Source organism: Sebastes umbrosus, chromosome 20 (genome assembly GCF_015220745.1).
Source record: "Sebastes umbrosus isolate fSebUmb1 chromosome 20, fSebUmb1.pri, whole genome shotgun sequence".
Taxonomy (NCBI): Eukaryota; Metazoa; Chordata; class Actinopteri; order Perciformes; family Sebastidae; genus Sebastes; species Sebastes umbrosus.
Window position 1 is genome coordinate 2,972,873 of NC_051288.1, and position 20,505 is coordinate 2,993,377.

At 42.9% G+C, this 20,505-nt stretch overlaps 2 protein-coding genes across 2 annotated transcripts; one reads left to right on the top strand and one right to left on the bottom strand.

The window, feature by feature from the left end:
- Positions 1-4,244: 4,244 nt before the first annotated feature.
- trim65 (tripartite motif containing 65) lies at positions 4,245-11,953 on the bottom strand. The gene is made up of 8 exons (XM_037754674.1): positions 11,889-11,953; positions 10,202-10,653; positions 9,986-10,081; positions 8,867-9,097; positions 7,691-7,859; positions 7,510-7,599; positions 7,128-7,345; positions 4,245-5,137 (listed from the first exon to the last, which is right to left on the bottom strand). The coding sequence occupies exons 2-8, from the start codon at positions 10,649-10,651 to the stop codon at positions 4,829-4,831; spliced, it is 1,563 nt and encodes a 520-aa protein (XP_037610602.1). The 5' UTR covers positions 10,652-10,653; positions 11,889-11,953; the 3' UTR covers positions 4,245-4,828.
- A 986-nt stretch (positions 11,954-12,939) lies between these two features.
- mrpl38 (mitochondrial ribosomal protein L38) lies at positions 12,940-20,153 on the top strand. The gene is made up of 9 exons (XM_037754681.1): positions 12,940-13,093; positions 14,066-14,254; positions 14,355-14,486; positions 15,948-16,150; positions 16,363-16,435; positions 16,549-16,594; positions 17,891-18,049; positions 19,606-19,742; positions 19,887-20,153. The coding sequence occupies exons 1-9, from the start codon at positions 13,009-13,011 to the stop codon at positions 20,021-20,023; spliced, it is 1,161 nt and encodes a 386-aa protein (XP_037610609.1). The 5' UTR covers positions 12,940-13,008; the 3' UTR covers positions 20,024-20,153.
- Positions 20,154-20,505: the final 352 nt, after the last annotated feature.

A 20,505-nucleotide genomic window follows, 5' to 3' on the forward strand; every position in this document is an offset into this window, starting at 1 on the left:
ATGACGGTCGGCACGCCCCCAGTTAGGAGAAACAGACAGGAGTACCGGCACGGGAGAAGGGCACCTAAAAAGTTTAACTGTACGCCATATTTAGATTACTTTCACAGCTTTATCTTGCCGTCAGACAGCCCTTTCCAACGGGGAGCTGAAGCCGTTACATCCATCTATGCTCTCGCCAAAGCCACAAGACTCCATTGAGAAAACATTTAATTTTACCGGTTGGAGAAGAGGGGGTTGCTGGTCTACCGCTGACTCGATAGTTTAGTTTGTTTGTGCTATTGTGTGACTTTGATAAACCCAAAAGAACCAAAGACACACAATAACACAAACAAACTAACCGATCGAAGCAACGGTAGACCAGCAACTCCTGAGTTCTGCGAGGTAAAATTATACTTTTTTCAATGGAGTCTGGTTGCTTTGGCGAGAGCATAGATAACGGCTTCAGTTCCCAATCGGAAACACTGTAAGGTAAAACGTTACACTAAAACAGATTTTTTTAGGTGGCTGAAATACCTTTTACTGCTGCCCCCGTCCACAGCAGTACATTGCTTTGCTTCCTTTCTGTTTCTCCAAACTGGGGGCGTGCCGACCGTCGTCTACTGTCGGTAATACACCGACTATGGATAAGTTACCTCCCACTTCAGAACACCCGAACTATCCCTTTATCATAAACATATTCCAGAGTCTGCAGGAGGGATTATGTTTTATGTCATCGGGCTGAGAAATGTGCTTTTCCCTTCTCAGAGTCAGTAGTCGTCATCTGCGCTCTCTGACAACTTTGTGCAAAATCCACAGCAGTTTTCCCAAAGACTGACGCGTGATGTCCTGAGCCTCGAGTATCTCGACATTCCAAAGGTCACAGCGATGCCCTCTTAAGTGCTCATCATTTTTTTTTTTTTTTTTAAAAGGCCAAAAGCCCATTAAAAACATCTGTACAGTACAGCAGATTCCATCACAACACTGTCAGCATCACAGGTTTAAGACTGTACAGGCAGGGCCATTTGTTTGTGCATTCATGCTGAGATCCCAAGATGATAAAAAACAGTGATCTGTCTTCAGTTCTGTATTCTCAGTAGTGATGTACAGCCCACAACCATTTGGTTTCACCTACATCGCTTATGGTACAACGGAGGGGGTTGTATTTTTAACAGGACATCTCATAAAATGAATTATATTCACTGTACCCTGAAGTGGTTTATTGTCCTGTACGCACCAAATTATGAACTGGATCACATCCTTCTGTGGATTGAATTCCACCCAGTCAAAAAAGTTACACATGAGCACAATTTTTTTTACTATATTTCCTATACTTGAACTTAAAATTTTCAAAATTCAAGTATAACCAGATTTGCCAGATTTTCAGACAATAAGAGCGATGTGTTAAGTTCTGCTTTAGCAATTCCTCAACAAATCTTCCCACAACAGAGCAAAAAGGTCCCTTTCTCTCTTATACTTATTGTACTGCTATGACTTCTTGTATGCGTGTGTAGAGGCTCTGATCCCAGGAGGAAATTGACTTTCTTGCAGAGAGAGAAGATTGATAAAACCCCATGTTTGGAGAGTGGTATCGAACGTCTCATCTAACTCTCAGCAAGAAAGCGAATAAGCAAATCTCCCAAAAATGATGAACTCTTTCTTCAAAGCAAACAAGAGTCGGGCACAGTATAATCTCACATGTGTATAACGTAAGTTAGCAGTACACACGGTTACCCTTTCAAGGTTATGTATTTGTCAGACCAGCCAAATGTCACTCGTATTAAAGCATGGGTTGGTAATCTTCAAAAACATTTTTGTTATATTTGTTGAAATTCTCATTACATCCCGACAGCAATCAATAAATCAAACATACCTGCCTGCCTATCTGCGTGCACTCACTGCACATCACTGGAGTCTTCCACAAGCCGCTAGCTTGACAGCTGTGAGTACCAATAATAGCCATGTTCGTTGTTCATAATGATCATTTTGGGGGAGTGGCATTTGGAGGGAGGCCTGAAGGGACGGACTGACAGTGTTGCCGACTTAGGGTGCATCTCAAGTCTCTTATTTGTCATTTCCTCGCTTCTCGATCCTCACTTGAACAGGAAGTTGTTCTGGTGTGCCATCTTGAAGACCGTCTCTTATTTCTGCACGGAGGAACGAGGAGCGAGGAGGGATCTCTGAGGAGCCATGAGCGAGGATACACGAGAGCAGCCTTCACGGAAATCTTTTACCGACCGACACGCCCCATTATTGGATATCAGTTATTGATTGGATGCTGCAGCTGATCGGACTGATTTGATACACGTCAACATCCCTGGAGTTTCAGACCGGAGTGAAACGTTCACGGGGGAAAGGACGTCTCATGTCTCTAAAAACCTATTTCCTCGTTTCCTCTCTCCTCGCATGGTTTCTCACAAGGAAGAGACGCGAGTGAAGGAAAAGTGGATGCAATTAAGAGACTTGGGATGCACCCCTTGTGACTTTCTTGCTTGATTTAAAGACTTCTGGAGCTAGTACTGCTCGCTACTTTCATGGGAAAACACTGGGCTGGGTTTTTCGGTTGGATCGTTTTAAAAATCTAGTGTACTCTTGCAAGTTTCCTTATATCCTTATACACACGCATACAAGAAGTTATATCCCCCCCCCCTCTTTAAAGGAGGCTCTGGCTCTGACCCGAACTGCTACAGGCCGATTTCCATTTTGCCCTGTCTGGCCAAAGTCATAGAGAAACTGGTACATAAACAACTAATTCACTTCATTGACTTAAATCATATTTTGTCTGACCTGCAGTCTGGGTTTAGGAAAGGCCACGGATGTACCACCGCTACACTGAAGGTCCTTGATGACGTCATCACCGCCATGGACATCAAACAGACTTGTGTAGCTGCCTTTATAGACCTAGCCAAGGCTTTTGACTCGGTCAACCATAACATTCTCCTGCAAAGACTTACCAGCATTGGCTTGTCCAGTAGATGTTGCAACTGGTTTGCTAGCTACCTGGCTGATCGTGTCCAGCGGGTGAAGACCGAAAACATCATGTCTGAACCTCTTACCATCTCTAAAGGTGTGCCTCAAGGCTCCATCTTAGGCCCTATTTTGTTCTCCATTTATATTAACGATGTAGCCAAAGCTGCTGGAAATTCCAGGATTCATCTGTATGCTGATGACACCATCATATATTCAGCTGGTCCCTCACTCCACTCTGCTGTGTCCACTCTTCAACAAAGCCTCACCTCCATCCAACAGTCTTTCCACAACCTCCACCTGCTCCTCAACGCCAAAAAGACCAAATGTATGCTGTTTGACCGGAAAAACCTCATCATCCCCAGCCCTCCCAAGATCTACAGTGCTGATGGCTCGGAGCTGGAGTTTGTCAGCTCCTACAAATACCTTGGCTTCTGGTTGGACTCATCTCTCTCATTTAACACACACATCAATAACCTTCTGGCTAAAGTCAAAGCTAGACTGGGTTTCCTGTATCGAAACAAGGCCTCCTTCACACACTCTGCCAAATTCACCCTTGTGAAAATGACCATCCTTCCTCTATTTGACTACGGCGATATAATTTATAAAATGGCATCAAAGTCCACCCTCAGAAAACTGGACACACTCCACCACTCAGCAATCCGTTTTGCCACATGTGCACCCTTCACCACCCACCACTGTGAACTTTACAGATTGGTGGATTGGCCCTCCCTTCACACCAGGCGGCTACAACACTGGCTGCTCTTGGTCTACAAATCCATTTTGGGAATGACCCCTCGCTACCTCTCCAATCTTCTGCACATTTCCGACAGCAATCGCCGTTTAAGATCCAGTGATTTCATAAGGCTCATCATTCCAAAAGTCCGTACTGTGTTTGGTCATAACTCCTTTCATTTTGCCGCTGCAAATGACTGGAACTCACTACAGAACACGCTCAAACTAACAGCTCTCACCTCTCTCAACATGTTCAAACAAAAGCTGCAACAAGTCATAGTTGACTGCTGTACTTGCTGACCAGCCCTCACTTCTCTCTCTCTCTTCCATTTTTACAAAGTACATCCAGTAATCCGCCTTTTTTTGTACATAGTGTTTGTTAATTTACCTATGCTGTTTTTAGCCATTTTCTCATGTGTTTGTCATACTGTATTGTATCTGTGCTGTTTGTGTCACTTGTGTGGACTGTGCTACTGCCTCTTGGCCAGGTCATCATTGTAAATGAGAATTGGTTCTCAATTGATTTTACCTGGTTAAATAAAGGTCAAAAAAAAAAAAAAAATATTACCAACCCTAGCTTTAACACTAAGGGTTAAGGAAAACAAAGCAGGAGTAGCCAGTTTAGTTGTAGTCCAACACTCTCAAAAACACGATGGATGAACTGACACCGCCGTACTCATCTCCTTCTCAGAAACTCTCTGGTTTCTAACTCAAAGTCTTCTATAATGTCTTGTTTGCCTGTCGGCCCAACCACCTGTAATGGGTGTGAACGAGGAAATTCAATTTTGTGTAGTGAAAATACAATAATCTGACATACTGAGTTGAGTAGTCTTTTCCTAGCTGAAAGCAGACATCTATCTAAAGTTGAGGGTTATTTCATACATACTTTGTAGTGCTATATGGCCATTTAGCACCAGAGTTTGTCACCATTTCCTTAGCTCTGTTATTGTTGTGGTAAGTAGTGACGTGAAGGGGGAGAAGGCCCGTTACAGTCAGTGCTCCTGCTTAAAACAATGTAGAGGAAGGCAGTCATTGTAAAGACAAAAAAAATAATTAAAAAACCTCAGAAATGATTAAGGGGATCCTCTACGTTGAGTCAGCTAGTGCCCATGTTTGATAGTGCTTCTCTTCCTTTTCTGTATGAGTCAGCTCATGTTGAGCAGAGGGTGATGCTGACCCCCTCTCCTATCCAGCAGGCGGGGAACAGCTCCTGGCTGAAGGCACAGTGGAAGGCGTGGAGCCTGGTCTGCCCGTCTCCGTAGTACGTGAGCGTCCCCGCCTCGTAGTCCAGCAGCATGCCGATGCGGCTGTGCTGCGAGTGGCCGGCCAGGGTCTCCCGCCGGCCGTTGTGCCAGGCGCTGAGCTGGTGCTCGTCCAGCTGCAGGCTCCAGGACAGTTCGTTCATACCCACCATGCACCTCTTGCCCTTCTCCTTCCTGGGGATGGTCTCGTAGGTTACCTGATGAGAGGAAAAGTCACTAAAGTCATTTCTCTGGGAGCCATGAATGTCTGTACTACATGTCATGGCAATCCATCCAGTAGCTGTTGAGATATTTCAGTCTGAACAAAGTAGTGAACCAACAGACTGCCTAAAAGGATAAATTATAATAACTTGACTGATCCCCTGACTTTTCCTCTAGCGCCATCATCAGGTCAAAATTTTAATTTGTCCAATACTTTGCTTTATGACCAAATACCTGCAAAACTAATCCGTCTTAGCTGTGCTTTGTGTTTAGCGCTAACATGCTAAACTAAGATGGTCAACGCCAAACACCAGCAGGTTATCATGGTCATTTGGAGCTGTTATGGAGCTGCATGGCTGTAGATTCTTAGTTTTAGTATTGCTGCAAAAAGAATTAAAGGTCCTCTATACGATATTCAGAGCATTAATATAGCAGCAAACAACTTTTGTTAATGTAAAGATATCTCCCTCTCCCTGTGTGTGTGTGTGTGTGTGTGTGTGTGTGTGTGTGTGCTGTAATCCGAGCTTCTCTGCACGTGACTTTTAGTGCGTGTTTGTGCATGCGAGCGTGCCCCATTGGCTAGCTCACGGCCGCAGCTCTGCACTGCTCCCATACGGCGGTCACAGCTGATAATGCTGTCCTGACCGTCGGCGCCGTTGCGGAAGCGTAGCGCCCATCCTCCAGTTCCCCCCCCCCCAGTTTAATGTTGTTAGCTCTGTCAGCACTGTTGCCGTCATTTGCACTGTTAGCACCGTTAGCCGTGAGCTGCCAGCTTAGTCGTCGCCATGTTGAGAGCCGTGCGGAGGCAATAGAAATGCTCAGAATTTTGAATTTAGCACCTTTAAGTGCTATTTTGTTATGCAGTAATGCCAGTATTAATGAGAAAAAAGGTAATGGGTCATCCAAAATGACCACCCAAGTGGTTCTACATGTTTGTCAGATTTGCGTATGGCAGTTATAAACTCTTTTATCTTTGAAGTTTGTCAGACTTTGCCCTCAAAGCTAACTATTAGCTCTGGGCTGGCTCTAGAATAGGGAGTATATATTTAGGAATTTTGCTAGTTTATATGATTTTCATTGTAACAGTTCCTTTCAGATACTGTGTTAAAGGGACAGTTCACCCCAAAATAAAAAAAATACATATTTGTCCTCTTACCTGTTCTGGTGTGAGTTGCCGAGTGTTGGAGATATCGGCCGTAGAGATGTCTGCCTTCTCTCCAATATGATGGAACTAGATGGGACTCGGCTTGTGCTGCTCAAAGCTCCAAAAAATACATTTGGAAAACTCAACAGCGACGACTCTTTCCAGAAATCATGACCCGGTTACTCAAGATTATCCTCACACCTTGTTGTGAGAAGTTTCATGTAGGAACAATTTTTTTTATCTACCGAACTACACCCGTCATCCGTATCACCGTGCAGAAGGAAGCATGCATCTACTCATGGACGAGAGGCTTGTGACAGCGTGAGATGTAAAGTTTAATGGCGTCCTCTTTGGGTGAGCTGTAATGTTAGCTAGCTCAGTGGTGCTAGGTGAGCTAGCTTCTGCACGGTGATACGGTTGACGGGTGTAGTTCAGTAGATAGAAAATACTTCCTACATGAAACTGCTAACAACAAGGTCTGTGGATAATCCTGAGTAACCGGGTCATGATTTCTGGAAAGAGTCGTCGCTGTTGAGTTTTTCAAATGTATTTTTTGGAGCTTTGAGCACCACAAGCCGAGTCCCATCTAGTTCCATTATATTGGAGAAAAGGCAGAAACTCTATGGCTGATATCTCCAACACTCGGCAACTCACACCAGGACTATCTAGATTGATAAATGACACTACAGGTAAGAAGAAACGTGGATTTTTGCTTTGGGGCTGAACTGTCCCTTTAATATCGTATCATGATTCCTGTTCAACTAATTTTCGTGACAATCGGAACATTAACGAACCACTCTCAAAAGAACAGTGTACAAACACAAACATGCGTGGCTCTTTACCCCGAGGTAGGCCCAGGGCTTGGACACCTCCAGCTCCCAGTAGTGCTGTCCGTGGGTGAAGCCCTGGAAGCAGAGCACCTGCCAGGTGTGGTCGAAGCGCGCTTCGTTGGCTGTGACGGGACGTGGCCCGGAGATCAGGTGCTCCGCCCTCCGGTTCTCCTGGGACAGAGACAGGTGCCCGTTGGCTGTGCGAGGGTCAAAGGTCAGAGCGCACCGGTCTGTAATGAGGAAGAAAGGAATCAGAAATCTCATAATTAATGTCATCAAAGCACTGAAGCTTATTTCCCTGCTGCACTTTTGCAAATGAATTACATCCAGAAGAACCAGAGAATCAGGTAAACACTTGGAACAAAAACAGTCTAAAATGTTGGAAAGGACTTACAAGCACTGAGGCCCTCCTTCCCACCAGGGTGGCACGGAGCAGCCGGACTGGGAACCACAGCTAGGACCGGCCTCTTATCCTGAGGAGAACCTGGAGACCCAACGACAAGCTTGAGAACACGGGAGCAAACATTGGGGAACAAACTGCTGAAGAGGGAACATCATTTCTGAGGGCACATTACCATCTTTGTCCGGACCCACGGCGGCGCTCACGGCTTTCTCGAGGTCTTCAGACACCAGCTTGGAGACTCGGGACAGGACTTCTGTGACGCCGTTTAATCGCTCTTGAAGGTTTGACGTTACATCTGTGGGGATATCTTGGAAACGTGGAACTTCTATGACCATTGATTCCTGTGAAGAGATGTGCATTTGAAAGAAGATCTTGATTATCTGGCGGTTGATGATATTCTTCCCCTCGTGTTTGTAGATGAGGGCATCTGACTGTTTCTGTCTGAGTGCAATATAGTCGTAGTGTTACATTACACTCTTTCTATTAAAGGGATAGTTCCGGTGTTTTGAAGTGGGGTTGTATGAGGTACTTATCCATAGTCAGTGTATTACCTTCAGTATTACCGCCCCTATATTGGAGAAGCAGACAGGAGTTACTGCACGGAAGCAAAGCAATGTACTTCTGTGGACTGGGGCTGCAGCAAAACATATTTTAGACACCTAAAAGGAAGGCTCACCTAAAGAAATCTATATCCATTTTCACCGCTTTATCATGCCGTCAGACAGCCCTTTCCAATGGGGAACTCCAGCTGCATCTACGCTCTCACCAAAGCCACCAGACTCCATTGAAAAAAACTGTAATTTTAACTTGCAGAACACGGGGGTAACTGGTCTACCGCTGCCTCGATCGCTTAGTTTGTTTGTGTTATTGTGTGACTTTGGTTAGTTCGAATTCACCGAAGTAACACAATAGCACAAACAAGCTAACAGATCAAGGCAGTGGTGGATCAGCAACTCCTGTGTTCTGCGGGGAAAAATTAACTTTTTTTTTTTAAATGGAGTCTGGTGGCTTCAGCATACATGGATACAACGGTTTCAGCTCCCAGTCGGAAAGGGCTGTCTGACGGCAAGGTAAAGCAGTGAAAATATTCTAAATACAGTATAGTGCACTCTTTAAACTGATATGGATTTTTTTAGGAGAGCCTTTCTTTTAGGTGTCTAAAATACGTTTTGCTGCCCCCGTCCACAGCAGTACATTGCTTTGCTCCTGTGCGGTAACTCCTGCCAGACCATAGTCTACTGTAGGTAGTACACTGACTATGGATAAGTACCTCATACAACCCCACTTCAAAACACCCTTTAAGTTATCCCTTTAAGCTAAATGATAGTGTAAAGGCAGGGCTACAAACCTTGATGAGCTCTGTGTCAGAGAGGTTAAGTACAGCTGCTATCTGTCCCTGGCTCTCTCGGAGTATCTGGGAGCGCTCCTTGAGTTCAGCTAGCCGTGCCTCCGCCTCCGTGATGGCAGCTTCTTTCTGCTCCTCGGTAGAGAGCTCTGTATCCTGCTGCTTGTCAGCCAGTATTTTAATCAAGCTGGAGAACTTGACACTGACCCAGGTGGAAGTCTGCTGAAGAGTCACCTGTTGATGGAAAATGTAGAATCGCACACCTGCTTTGAGAAATCTGGTTAATGGTGTTCGGTCCTTATTCTTTGCTCCCGGCCTTTTTTTTATTATTATTTATCCACAATAATATCAAGCTTCTGCTGCAGACAGTGGCGGACTCAAGCTGTCTGAGGGGCAGGGGCGAAAAAAATAAAAAGGGCACCTGCTGCATGCGATGGGGCACCAGCGTGCAGAAAGTTTTCTAGCATGTAAGGCAGCCTATATGGCACTACATCACATTTTCTCCATTTAAAAAGGGACCCATTAGTGCACCGCAGCTCATTTTCTCTACTGGAGGGGCATCCAAGAGGACACTTTATCCTGTTTTCTCCACTAGAAAGGCACCCAGAGGGCACTTCATGATGTTTAATCCACTAGAAAGGCACCCAGAGGGCACTTCATGATGTTTACTCCACTAGAAGAGGGCACATCATGATGTTTACTCCACTAGAAGAAGGCACTTCATGATGTTTACTCCACTAGAAAGGCACCCAGAGGGCACTTCATGATGTTTACTCCACTAGAAAGGCACCCAGAGGACACTTCATGATGTTTAATCCACTAGAAGAGGGCACTTCATCCTGTTTTCTCCACTAGAAAGGCACCCAGAGGGCACTTCATGATATTTACTCCACTAGAAGGGCACCAAGAGGGCACTTCATTATGTTTTATCGACCATAGGGGCATCCAAATGGGCACTTTTGCTGCGTTTCTTTCGAACGATCTCTTAGAAACATAGTAAGAGTTGACTACTCTTTGAGTTATGACACCTGTCTGACAGGTTGGGAAAACCTGTTAGTTTGAAACATAGTGACGCCTTTAGCCTACTTTCACAGAGGGACAAGCTCAAATTGGGTGGTTTACCTTAGCCTGACTGATATTCTCAGTCAAGTCGTTTATACTTTTCTGCGTCTCTTCAGCCAGTTTCCCCACCTCCTTACTCTTCCTTTCCAGCAGCAGCTGTAGAGAACACACGTCAAGTTGAGACACTTTACACAGTCACAATCGCAGTGATGCTGGAGTAAAGTGGACATAACTGGACTATTACAATAGCAGCTGAGCAGCTGTGGGTTACTATACCTCTTGAACTTCCCTCTCTGCCTCCAACATGACCTTCTCGTGGTTCCCGCATTCGGAGATGCCACACTTGCAGCACACAGACATCTTGCACTGCTTGCAGTAATAAACCAGAGGCTTTTTGTGGCGGTCGCACAGCAGCATGGCTCTCGCCCCTTCGCCTGCCCTCATGAGCGACTCTCTACAGGGTTGGCCTGTGCTGTTTGCAGCCTCAGTCAAGACTGACATGGACACATTACGCTTGAGAATGGGCCTGGTGTCAAACTCCGCCTTGCAGATGGGACAATGAGCTCCGATACCAGCCTTGCTCTTGGTGTCCCAGTGAATTGTGATGCAACTTTGACAGAAGGTGTGACCGCAGGGGATGGTCACAGGGATCTGGAAACGGTCCAGGCATATGATGCAGGTCAGGTTTTGATTCTGAGGCTCCATCTCTGCAGGGAGAGCAGACATCTCTGTAAGAAAAAAAGAAGAGGTTGGTCATGATGTGATGGAAGTTGAACATATCAGTGGATCATATCCATAACACAGCAACAGTGTCAATGAAATGCATATCAGTCTATCATGGTTAAAAGTAAAAGACAGATTTACTGCATCGTTGCTTAATTTAATTAGAAACATATCGGTAACTAAATTGCCAAGGGTATTATATAATCAATTACGCTTCAGTTGTGATGAACATGAGTAGAGTACCAGGCATGCCACTGAAGGAAGATTCACACTTCCGAAGGTGAAAACTAACATGTTGAAAAGTACTGTAATGTACAGAGCAATGGTGAAATGGAACAATCTGCCAAGAAAATAGCAAAAATCTATTACAAATATTATTGAAAAAGCATCTCCTAGCTGAACAGCTCTCTGTGTCTGCTGATATTTAGCTAACATCAAATCATAAAAAGGTTTAATGTTGGATAAATACAAAGTCCTGTTAATACTTATGGTAAAAGAAGTTGTTGCTTTCTTGTTTTGGTATGATTTTGTATTTTGACATAATATGCTATGGTCCAACCACTAATGAATCATATTTACCTCTGCACTCTGTGAATAGTATTAACTAGAACCTATAGGTCCTGTGTTGTGTGTTGGGTTGTGTCCTGAATATTGCTGTGTTTTGTTGCTGTGTTTTGTTGTTGTGGTCATTGTTGGTAAAGATTGTAATGTGATTGTGTACTGAAATGTAGCCTAACAGTTCAAAGTGATTTAAGTGGACTCCAGGAAGAATAGCTGGGCTTCAGCCACAGCTAATGGAGATCTGAATAAAAGATAAAGATACATCATAGCAGTAATGTAACTGCCTTATCATCACTGTATTAACAGGTTCATATCACATTTAAGCCCTTTACATAGAAACAGTCTCTCAGAAAGGCAGAACAAATATCATTAAATGTGTGTTAGAGCCAGTTATCAGACTGTGCGACAGCAAAGGCACAGTACAGCAGCAACACAAGTCTCAGTCCAGATGCTAACGAGGTCTACAGTAGCACACAGTAACTCAGCTGAGTGGAAGGAGAAGCTAACGTTAGCTAACGTTAGCCTGCAATCAAGTCAGCTCAGTGAGCTACTGTAGGACGAGAGGACACATAATAACAGTCAACACATTAAAACAGTCTGCTGATTTAGCTGTAATTAAGCGCTAACCTTTACTCTATACATTATGTATAACACAAAAGGACACAGTATTCATTCTTACCACTTCAACAGAGAAATACATTCGTGCACAGCATCTGTGTGGATCCTGGATGACAATAACGTCACATGACGCTTCCCTGATGACGACAGACGCAAAAACGATGCCTTCAAGTGCTGTCGGGAAAATCGAAAAACACTAGTAAACAGACTCGTAGACGACTTTGTCGTTACAACCGTGTAACACACGCTGATACATTTAACACTGTTAGTGTTACAGTGGGACATTTTAAACAATGATATTCAGTCTGCTCTCATTTATTTGCTTTATTCGCGTTATAAAGTGATTACAAAACAAGTGAAGACATGTGCAGGGACATATATATATATATAACAAAAAGACCAAAATATATTATACGGAGAAAGACAAATAACAAAGTACAAAAACAAAACAAAACAAAAACTACACAAGGGGATAAAAACAGGTTGAAGAATGTGTGTGTGTGTGTGTGTGATGTGGATAATGGGTGTGTGTTTGGCATTGAATGATGCTAGATGGTCATATATGACATATATCTACTCTTAAACATACTGTACACATGCACACATATCCATACACACATACAGAAATCCTTCCTTTTATGTGTAGAGCATAGGGGGAACAAAAACAAAACAAATAGAAAATAAATGAGTAAAATATATGTATAATACAGTATATATACATACACGTATATATTAATAATATGAATAATAATAAAGATGATTATGACGATGATGAGGTCATGATAATAATATCAATAACAATAATAATACCAACACTTACAATAATAAGTGAGATAAATAAGTACATTGAACAGTGTTATTGTTACAGTGTTACATTTGTAACAATGATATTCAGTCTGCTCTCATTTATTCGCTTTATTCGCATTATAACATTGCAAACAGTCCTGTTTGTTTTAACAGTAATACATAATTACTCACAAAGTATATACAACGTATAAATGTTCTTTTTTGAATTATGTACGACAGAGGTGTGCTAAAATAAATAAGACGTAACATATGATATGTTAGTGTTATTGTCTGCCAGTAGACTAAGGGTTAATAAGAGCTACAGAAAACATGAATGCGCACGGACTCGTTTGTCCTCTCTCGACCACCGTACCTTCTGAAGGGTTCAGTCCAAGATGGCGCTGCGCGGTGTCTGTGCTTCTGCCTGGAGAACTGGAGCAGATTTAGGGGTCAATAATGCGAGGACATTTGTCACAACAGGTATTGTAACGATATTACTAAATAATATTGAGTTTACATTAAGGAGGTTCGTGCCCGGGCTTCAGTATAACATGTCTGTCCGGTTACATCATGTTGAAGCTGACCCCCGCTACATGCTCTGCTCGTCTGTGGAGAAACATCTCGCCAGACTCCATAGAAAAATGTGACGATTAAAGGTGAACTTGGTGCTGCAGTGGTCGGCAAAGGGAAATATATCTTAAGAACGAGATCCGAGACGAGAGGGGTATCTATCTCACATATCGGCTACCATTCAAACATAAATAAATAAAATAAAATGTTATTACTCACTGTTAAAGCACAACTTGGTCTGACCCCAGAACACATGATGGATCTCTTAACACCCTATATGCCTGTACGTGGTCCGAGATCACCTGATCAGCTACTTCTTGCTGTTCCCAGATCCACATTGTGAGAAAAGGCGATCAGGCTTTAACTGTCAGGGCTCCCAAACTCTGGAATGCACTTCATCATCTAACTCTGTATCCACTTTTAATAAACATTTGAAAACACATTTTTTTAGGATAGTATTCCTATAAGTAGAAGACTGGGTATACATATATGTATGTATACATCCGTTTCTGGACGCATGTGTACATTTATACACATTTATGTATATATACTGTATATTTGTTTTATCAACTAGTCCTACCATTTTACCACTTCTATTATTATTGATATGTTCTGTGATGTTCTGTTTTAGCAGTTACCATATCTTTTACTTTATTTATCTGCTTTTATTGTCTTGTGAAGCACTTTGTAACATCTGTTTTGAGAAGTGCTATATAAATAAATGTATTATTATTATTATTATTATTATTATTATTATTATTATCAGGGGTCCTCCATTGGTTCGAACTATTGGTTTGAGGAAACCCAAGGAGAACCAAACATGAAAGGTGAAACAAGTGCTATTTGATTACCTAACTGTTGGGGGTGTTTCCACATGAACAGCATTCCTCTGCAGACAGATACCTCCTTTGGGTCCTATGCCCAATGAGGAGATAGATGTCGAAAACCTGGAGTCATTAGAGAAGTATCGCAGCTATAATCGTTACCTCCGACAAGCTGAGGAGGCAAAGAACCAGCCTGCCTGGTGGAAGACCTACAGGAGCTACGTGGAAAAAGCTGATCCTGAGCATGGTGAGAAATAAAGGAGGGAGCTGCTGTTGACGGTGATAAACATGTCAGTGGTCAACAATTGTACACTGTCACAGTTTAAACTAGTCTTGTGTTGTTGCAGGTGCGGAGAAAGTGGACATTGGACTTCCGTACTGTCGACCCAACAGGACCAAAGAAGTGAGGGAGAGGAAGCAGGTGATGAAGGACAACAAGAAGAATGTTGAGCTGGAGAGGGCTGCTCGTCTGCGCACTTGTAAGCTCACACTCACTCACCATAAAGGGAATACTTTAAGGGTAACTTCAGTATTTTTCAAACTGGACTTTATTTTCCCATGTTTTTGTGTCTAAAGGACTAGTAGCGACACCAGTTTCTGACACTGGTCCAGTATTGAGGTAGAAGCAGTAGACAGCAGCTGCTCACGGGCTGCAATATGGTGCTATTGGGGCAAGCTGGCACCGTCATTTTCTACCAGATTGACGTTCACTAAAAGTGCTTGTTTTTGCCATGACAGATTCTGATTGTTATTATAAGTGTCTGACATTATGGAAAGAGTCTCGCTCAAGGAGAAGTCTCATTCTGAAATCTGGTGAGGTGACGTGTTGCCGGAATAGTGGAATACATCCATGGTGGCAACGCGAGTGCCAGTCGGGCAGAGTTTGTTGTTGGAATACAGAAAGCGTAGCTTAGTGTTATCTAAAAGATTTTCGATGTCATGGCTGAATATTTATATGATTTCCACAATGTGGAGTTGATCTGATACCGATACCAGTATCAGAAATGCGTCCAATACTGCCCAAAATTCGGTGTCGGGTATCAGCGAGTACGCCAGTCTATGCACTGATGATCCAATATAATAATTTATTAACCCAGATAAAAATCAACTTATTTAACCAGAAATCAATTCTTCTTCACCGCTCCAAAACATTAGTCTTCACTGTGCTGTCGCCCTGGATGTGTCATGGCTGCCAACGGCAACTACTGTTAAAGAACAGCGAAAAATAACTGATTGCAGGTAGTTTGTCATGTGACGACAGCAAACAAGGCGAGGGAAATGTCAGCCATTTGGCAATATTTCACAGAGGAAAATCCAACAAGTAAAACTGCGATATGTAGAGTATGTAATGCTTCCGTTTCCAGGGGTGGCGCTAGTGTTGCCAAGTTCTATTGCAATCATTCTCTGTATGTATTTGTTCATGTACTATATATTTTTTCTATCACGCTGGTATCTGATTGGTACTCGGTATCGGGAAGGAAAAAATGGTATCAGAGCATCTCTAATGTGGATGAGGTCTTTGAATTCAACTTATTTGAGCCAGAGTATACGGATATTCAGATTTCACAAAAGACTTCTCCTTGAGCGAGACACAATAACAAACAGACTGGATCTAGGCAAAAGGCAAGAAAAATGTTTTATCTCTCCGTAGGGTCCTTTCCATAATGTTGTCAGACACTTACAATGACAATCTGAGCCTGTCAGTCGCAAAAAAACGCACTTTTAGTGGACATACCATTACATTGATGCTGCTCACTTGCCCTCGCAGCTCGTTACAGCGCTCGCCCTCAATACTGGACCAGTTTCAGCAATTGTTGTCCCCGTTAGTCAATTAGACACAAAAACATGGGAAAATAGGGTCACGGTTGAAAAATACCAAAGTTAACCTTTTAAGCGTTTTAACTGATAAGTGACTAAATTGGTTAACTTTGTTTCTCCAGTTAAGATCCCTCTGGATCGAGTGCAGGAAAGCTGGGAGAAGAGCAGCGGTCCGTTTCATATAAAGAGACTGGCAGACCACTACGGGGTCTTCAGAGATCTCTTCCCCATGGCATATTTTCTACCTCAAGTCTCACTCCGCATCTGCTATAGCCAGGACAACGGTGGCCAAGTGCATTATGGGAATCGGCTGACACCAACAGAAGTGCGTAAAAGGACTGGAAGTTTTAGCCTATAATTGATGTATCTAAGGGTCAAGGCCACCTAAAGTTAAACTTCCTCTCTGCGTCCTCTAACACATCATCCCCTCCCTGCATGTCTATTTAATTATATTCACTTCTCTGCTCTGTATCCATCTTTTATATGTCTTCTCTGACCGTATTCTTTGCCTTGTCTTTGCTGTACTTTTCTCTCCAGGCAGCGTCTGTCCCTCAAATCAGCTTCGAAGCGGAGGAGGGCTCCCTGTGGACCCTCTTGCTCACCTGTCCAGGTGAGCATCAGCTATCACAGGAGGCCACCAGACTGAGATAATCAGCAACAGTCTATATTGCCTTTTAGGAATAAAATCAACACGTATAATTGATTGTTCATCTTCTTTTTCAGATGAGCATCTTCTGGATAATGAGGCAGAATACGTCCACTGGCTAGTGTGAGTACTTCAAGTCATCGTGTGCTCTTTTTTTATACACATTTACCAAGTTGTTTTTACAAGGTGGAATATTCACAGACGAGTATTTTGTATTTTTGTGTCGTTTATTCGTCACACCCCCTGACGTGTAAAAATTCCGCTCAATATCTCATCAGCGCTGTCTCACAAACACGTACCATTCACGTTAAAAATCCAAGATTACATCAAATAGCATTAAAGAATGGCAGAACAGAGCGCCAATAGTTTTAATATCATCTTCTAATAGTGTGCAGATATCACCAAGTAGGATATTACTTTTCATAAAGGTGTTGTGTGATAAATCGCTGCTGTGAACATGACATGACTTATTAATTTATTTATGGTTTATTAGATAGGGACAGATACAGTATACATAGACATTTGAAAACAGCTATCCGATGCAACTATCACACTGTTTCCAGTGTGCCACCGCCACACACACTCTGCTTCCTCCAGTCACCTCCACCCGGAAATTAGCAAAGTGTGGAAATAAAGCCAATGATGGCTCTCACATAATCGTTACACTCCATATCCTCATTATCATTATCAGTCCTAATCATAATGCAGGACAAGTTCACCATAAAAACTTCAATAAATTAATTAATTATGTTCACCTATCAAACTTATTTTTTCTGATGCTATCCAGAGTGGGGGGATATTACTGATTGTCACGATCATTTTGAAAAGTTGTGAATGGATCAGTCCGACTGCTGTAAACATTAAACACAGTGGTGACACTCGTAACATGCTGCATGATGGACGTACCGGCACTGTGAGGACTACGTGAACGACAGAATCAGGAGGGAACGAGTGTTCAGAGACCTCCTCACCCACAAGCTCCTCCATCTCTGTGTCAGAAAAAAACATTTCTTGGTCTTCCTCTCGGTAGTCGCCGTGATTCACTGTAAAGATCCAACAGGCTCATTCACATGCAGAAACATTCATGAGGTGCTTTGCATCGACCATTTATGGTTGAATGTGGGCGTGTAGAGGGCAGGATAGGAGGCTGATCCACGTGTGCACATTTCCAGGTGGACTGTGGTTTATAAATGAACATTGTCTGCAGGTGTGCGTACGTACAGTTTCAAGTCTGTTTTTTTTTTTGGTGCACCCCATTTTCGGCTCTTGTGCGCACGTACATTTTGAGTATGGATCCCTCGCACTGTTTTATAAATGAGACCCCTGGACTTTTCAGTGAAGTAGGAGACATCTTGTGTCCAGCAGTTAAAGTTTTAATCAACATCTGCATATTCAAAGATTTGCCGTGTGTTTCTGTAGAGGGAACATACCGGGAGGAGCGGTGCAGGCCGGAGAGGAGCTGTGTCACTACCTGCCCCCCTTCCCTGCCAGAGGAACGGGCTTCCACCGCTACATTTATGTCCTCTTCAAGCAGGAGGGACCCGTCAACTTCCAGGAGGATGTCAGGCCGTCACCATGGTGAGCAATCCACTCAGCGTACAGACAGGAAGCTGGTGCTCTTAGTTCAAGTTCAAGTTTAGTTTATTGACACATACACATTGACATGGCAGTGAGATTCTTTGTTCCTGTTTGTTACTCTCTCATCCCTGTATAATAAACAATCGATCAATCAATCAATTGAATAACAATAATGAAGTAAAATATAATCATCATTATAAACATTCTAAATATAGCAGCAACAATAGCAAATTGTGCAAATAAACTGCTATACATCATTCACTCATTACTGCATAGGATAAGTGATCAAATTGAGTTTTTCCTTTTTCTAGTCATGCAAATATCTACCTTTTAAATATATTTTGCTTGTTTTTTCTTGTGATGCTCAAATAGTCTGTTGTGATGATCATGATTATGTTATTGGACTCAATCGCCAAAACATGTTCCACCACAGGAAGTGAGATATTTACCAGCATGAAGTGATAAATTGAAAACATCTCAGAAAAAGGACATTTTCATGTAATTTAACCAGGTGTTTCAACCACATTGTGGTGTCGCATTATTATCATTATTTCTTTTTTTGGGGTTTTTCTATCATTCTGTAGCTTCCAAGTGGCGTTCCGTATATATTCAAATCCAAACATTAAAATGTTGGTTGAAATATGTACAGTATGTTTTAGAGTCAAAGTGCTATTTTCCCAAGCCCTTCTTAAAAAATGTTCCCACATGATCTGACGTAGGTTTCTGCATGATGACGCTGCTACATATATAGTATATATACATCCTTATAGTCAGTGTATTATATACAGTTACTTAGATTGCGGTTGGCATGCTCCTAGTTTTTAGAAGCAGACAGGAGTACTGGCACGGAAACTAAGCCATGTACTGCTGTGGACGCCCCGGTTTAGATCTGAAAGTCACACAATAACGCAAATAAAATTACTGTTTTTGTAAATGGAGTCTGGTGGCTTTGAAGACAGCGATATAACGGCTTCAGTTCCCCGTCAGAAAGGTCTGTCTGACGGCAAGGTAAACCAATGAAAATATTCTAAACTTAAACTGATATTATTGTTGTTTTTTTTAGATGGCTAAAATTTGTTTTTCTGCCGCTTTACCTCGCCGTCAGACAGCCCTTTTCGTAAAGGAACTGAAGCGGTTATATCGCTCTCTTCAAAGCCACCAGACTCAATTCACAAAATTTTTAATTTTAGCTTGCAGAACACGGGAGTATACATACAACCCCACTTCAAAAACTCTGAACTAACCCTTTCTGTTATTTCCAAACTTAGCTGTGCTAAGTTAGTGCTAGCGTTCACATTATTCATAACCTTATTGATTAGCTTCATTTGGTAATCTACGTCACTGCTTTTTGCTAACGGGCAAGCGGACATTTTCATTAGCAAACAACAGAAAAGAATGCAGATGGACCCGGACTTAAAGCATGAGAGTGTGCAATTGTCAGCGGCCATGAAATTTCTCAGCAAACTGTATTCGCAAGCATAACATTAGTGCGTTAGTTCATGTTTGATATAGCTACAAAGACACTAAGCAGCATGTGTTGTCTCTCCCCCCCTCAGCCATTCTCTGGTGGATCGTTCATTTAAGACGATAGATTTCTACAGGAAGCAACAGGAGCTCATGACGCCTGCAGGCTTGGCCTTCTTCCAGTGCCAGTGGGATGAATCCGTCACCAACACCTTTCACACCACGCTCAGTGAGTCACGCTAATACTCACAAACAAAACACAAGTTTGGCCTCGTCACATTTTCCTCATTCTTCCTAGATTTTAGGAGCAAAAGTTTGTGTGTGTGCTCGTCTATTAATAACGAAGCCTGTGTGCTGTGTCTTCTCCCTGTAGACATGAGGGAGCCAGTGTTTGAGTTCATCCGGCCTCCAGTGTACCACCCTCCACAGGTCAAATACCCTCATCGACAGCCCCTACGCTACATGGACAGATACAGAGATGGAGAGGAGCACACCTATGGAATATATTGATCATGAGAGACACACACACACACACACACACACAGAGTTGAGGAAACAGGTGCATTTCCTTGCAGATGTGTAGTCATGCTTGGCATATTTATGTTAAAGAAATAAAAGCATTTTTTCAACTGTTCTGTTTATATCTGCTACGGAGGTTATGTTTTTTGGTCCTGTTGGATCGAATGTCTGTTTTGTTTAGTTGGAAATAGACAGCAGGATATTTGAAACATTTGTTTGGATACAATGTTTCACCATCATACACCCTCGCTCAGGTGACCCAGTTGGAGTTGATCCCAGCAGCATCGGCCCATGGATCACCCTTCCTGATCTATAGCCATCTCGAGGCCTTCTCAGCAGCCTCTGTGGTGGACTTCATGGCTTTTTTTCTTCGCAGCTCTAGAGAAGTTGGGTGTGCACTCTGCAGAGTGAGCGGCCTGCGAAGCCTCTGCATCCTACCTCGATGGGCTCACAGCGAGCTCACATTGATTACT

Bases quoted from the DNA above. Each gene is read 5' to 3' on its own strand.
- trim65 (XM_037754674.1), bottom strand. From the start codon at position 10,651: ATGTCTGCTCTCCCTGCAGAGATGGAGCCTCAGAATCAAAACCTGACC. The intron at 9,098-9,985 runs GTAAACCACCCA...TTCCATCAACAG, and splicing joins AGAATATCAGTCAGGCTAAG to GTGACTCTTCAGCAGACTTC. The intron at 5,138-7,127 runs GTAAAGAGCCAC...TCCTCTCATCAG, and splicing joins AGCCCTGGGCCTACCTCGGG to GTAACCTACGAGACCATCCC.
- mrpl38 (XM_037754681.1), top strand. From the start codon at position 13,009: ATGGCGCTGCGCGGTGTCTGTGCTTCTGCCTGGAGAACTGGAGCAGAT. The intron at 13,094-14,065 runs GTATTGTAACGA...CCACATGAACAG, and splicing joins GAGGACATTTGTCACAACAG to CATTCCTCTGCAGACAGATA. The intron at 18,050-19,605 runs GTGAGCAATCCA...TCCCCCCCTCAG, and splicing joins GATGTCAGGCCGTCACCATG to CCATTCTCTGGTGGATCGTT.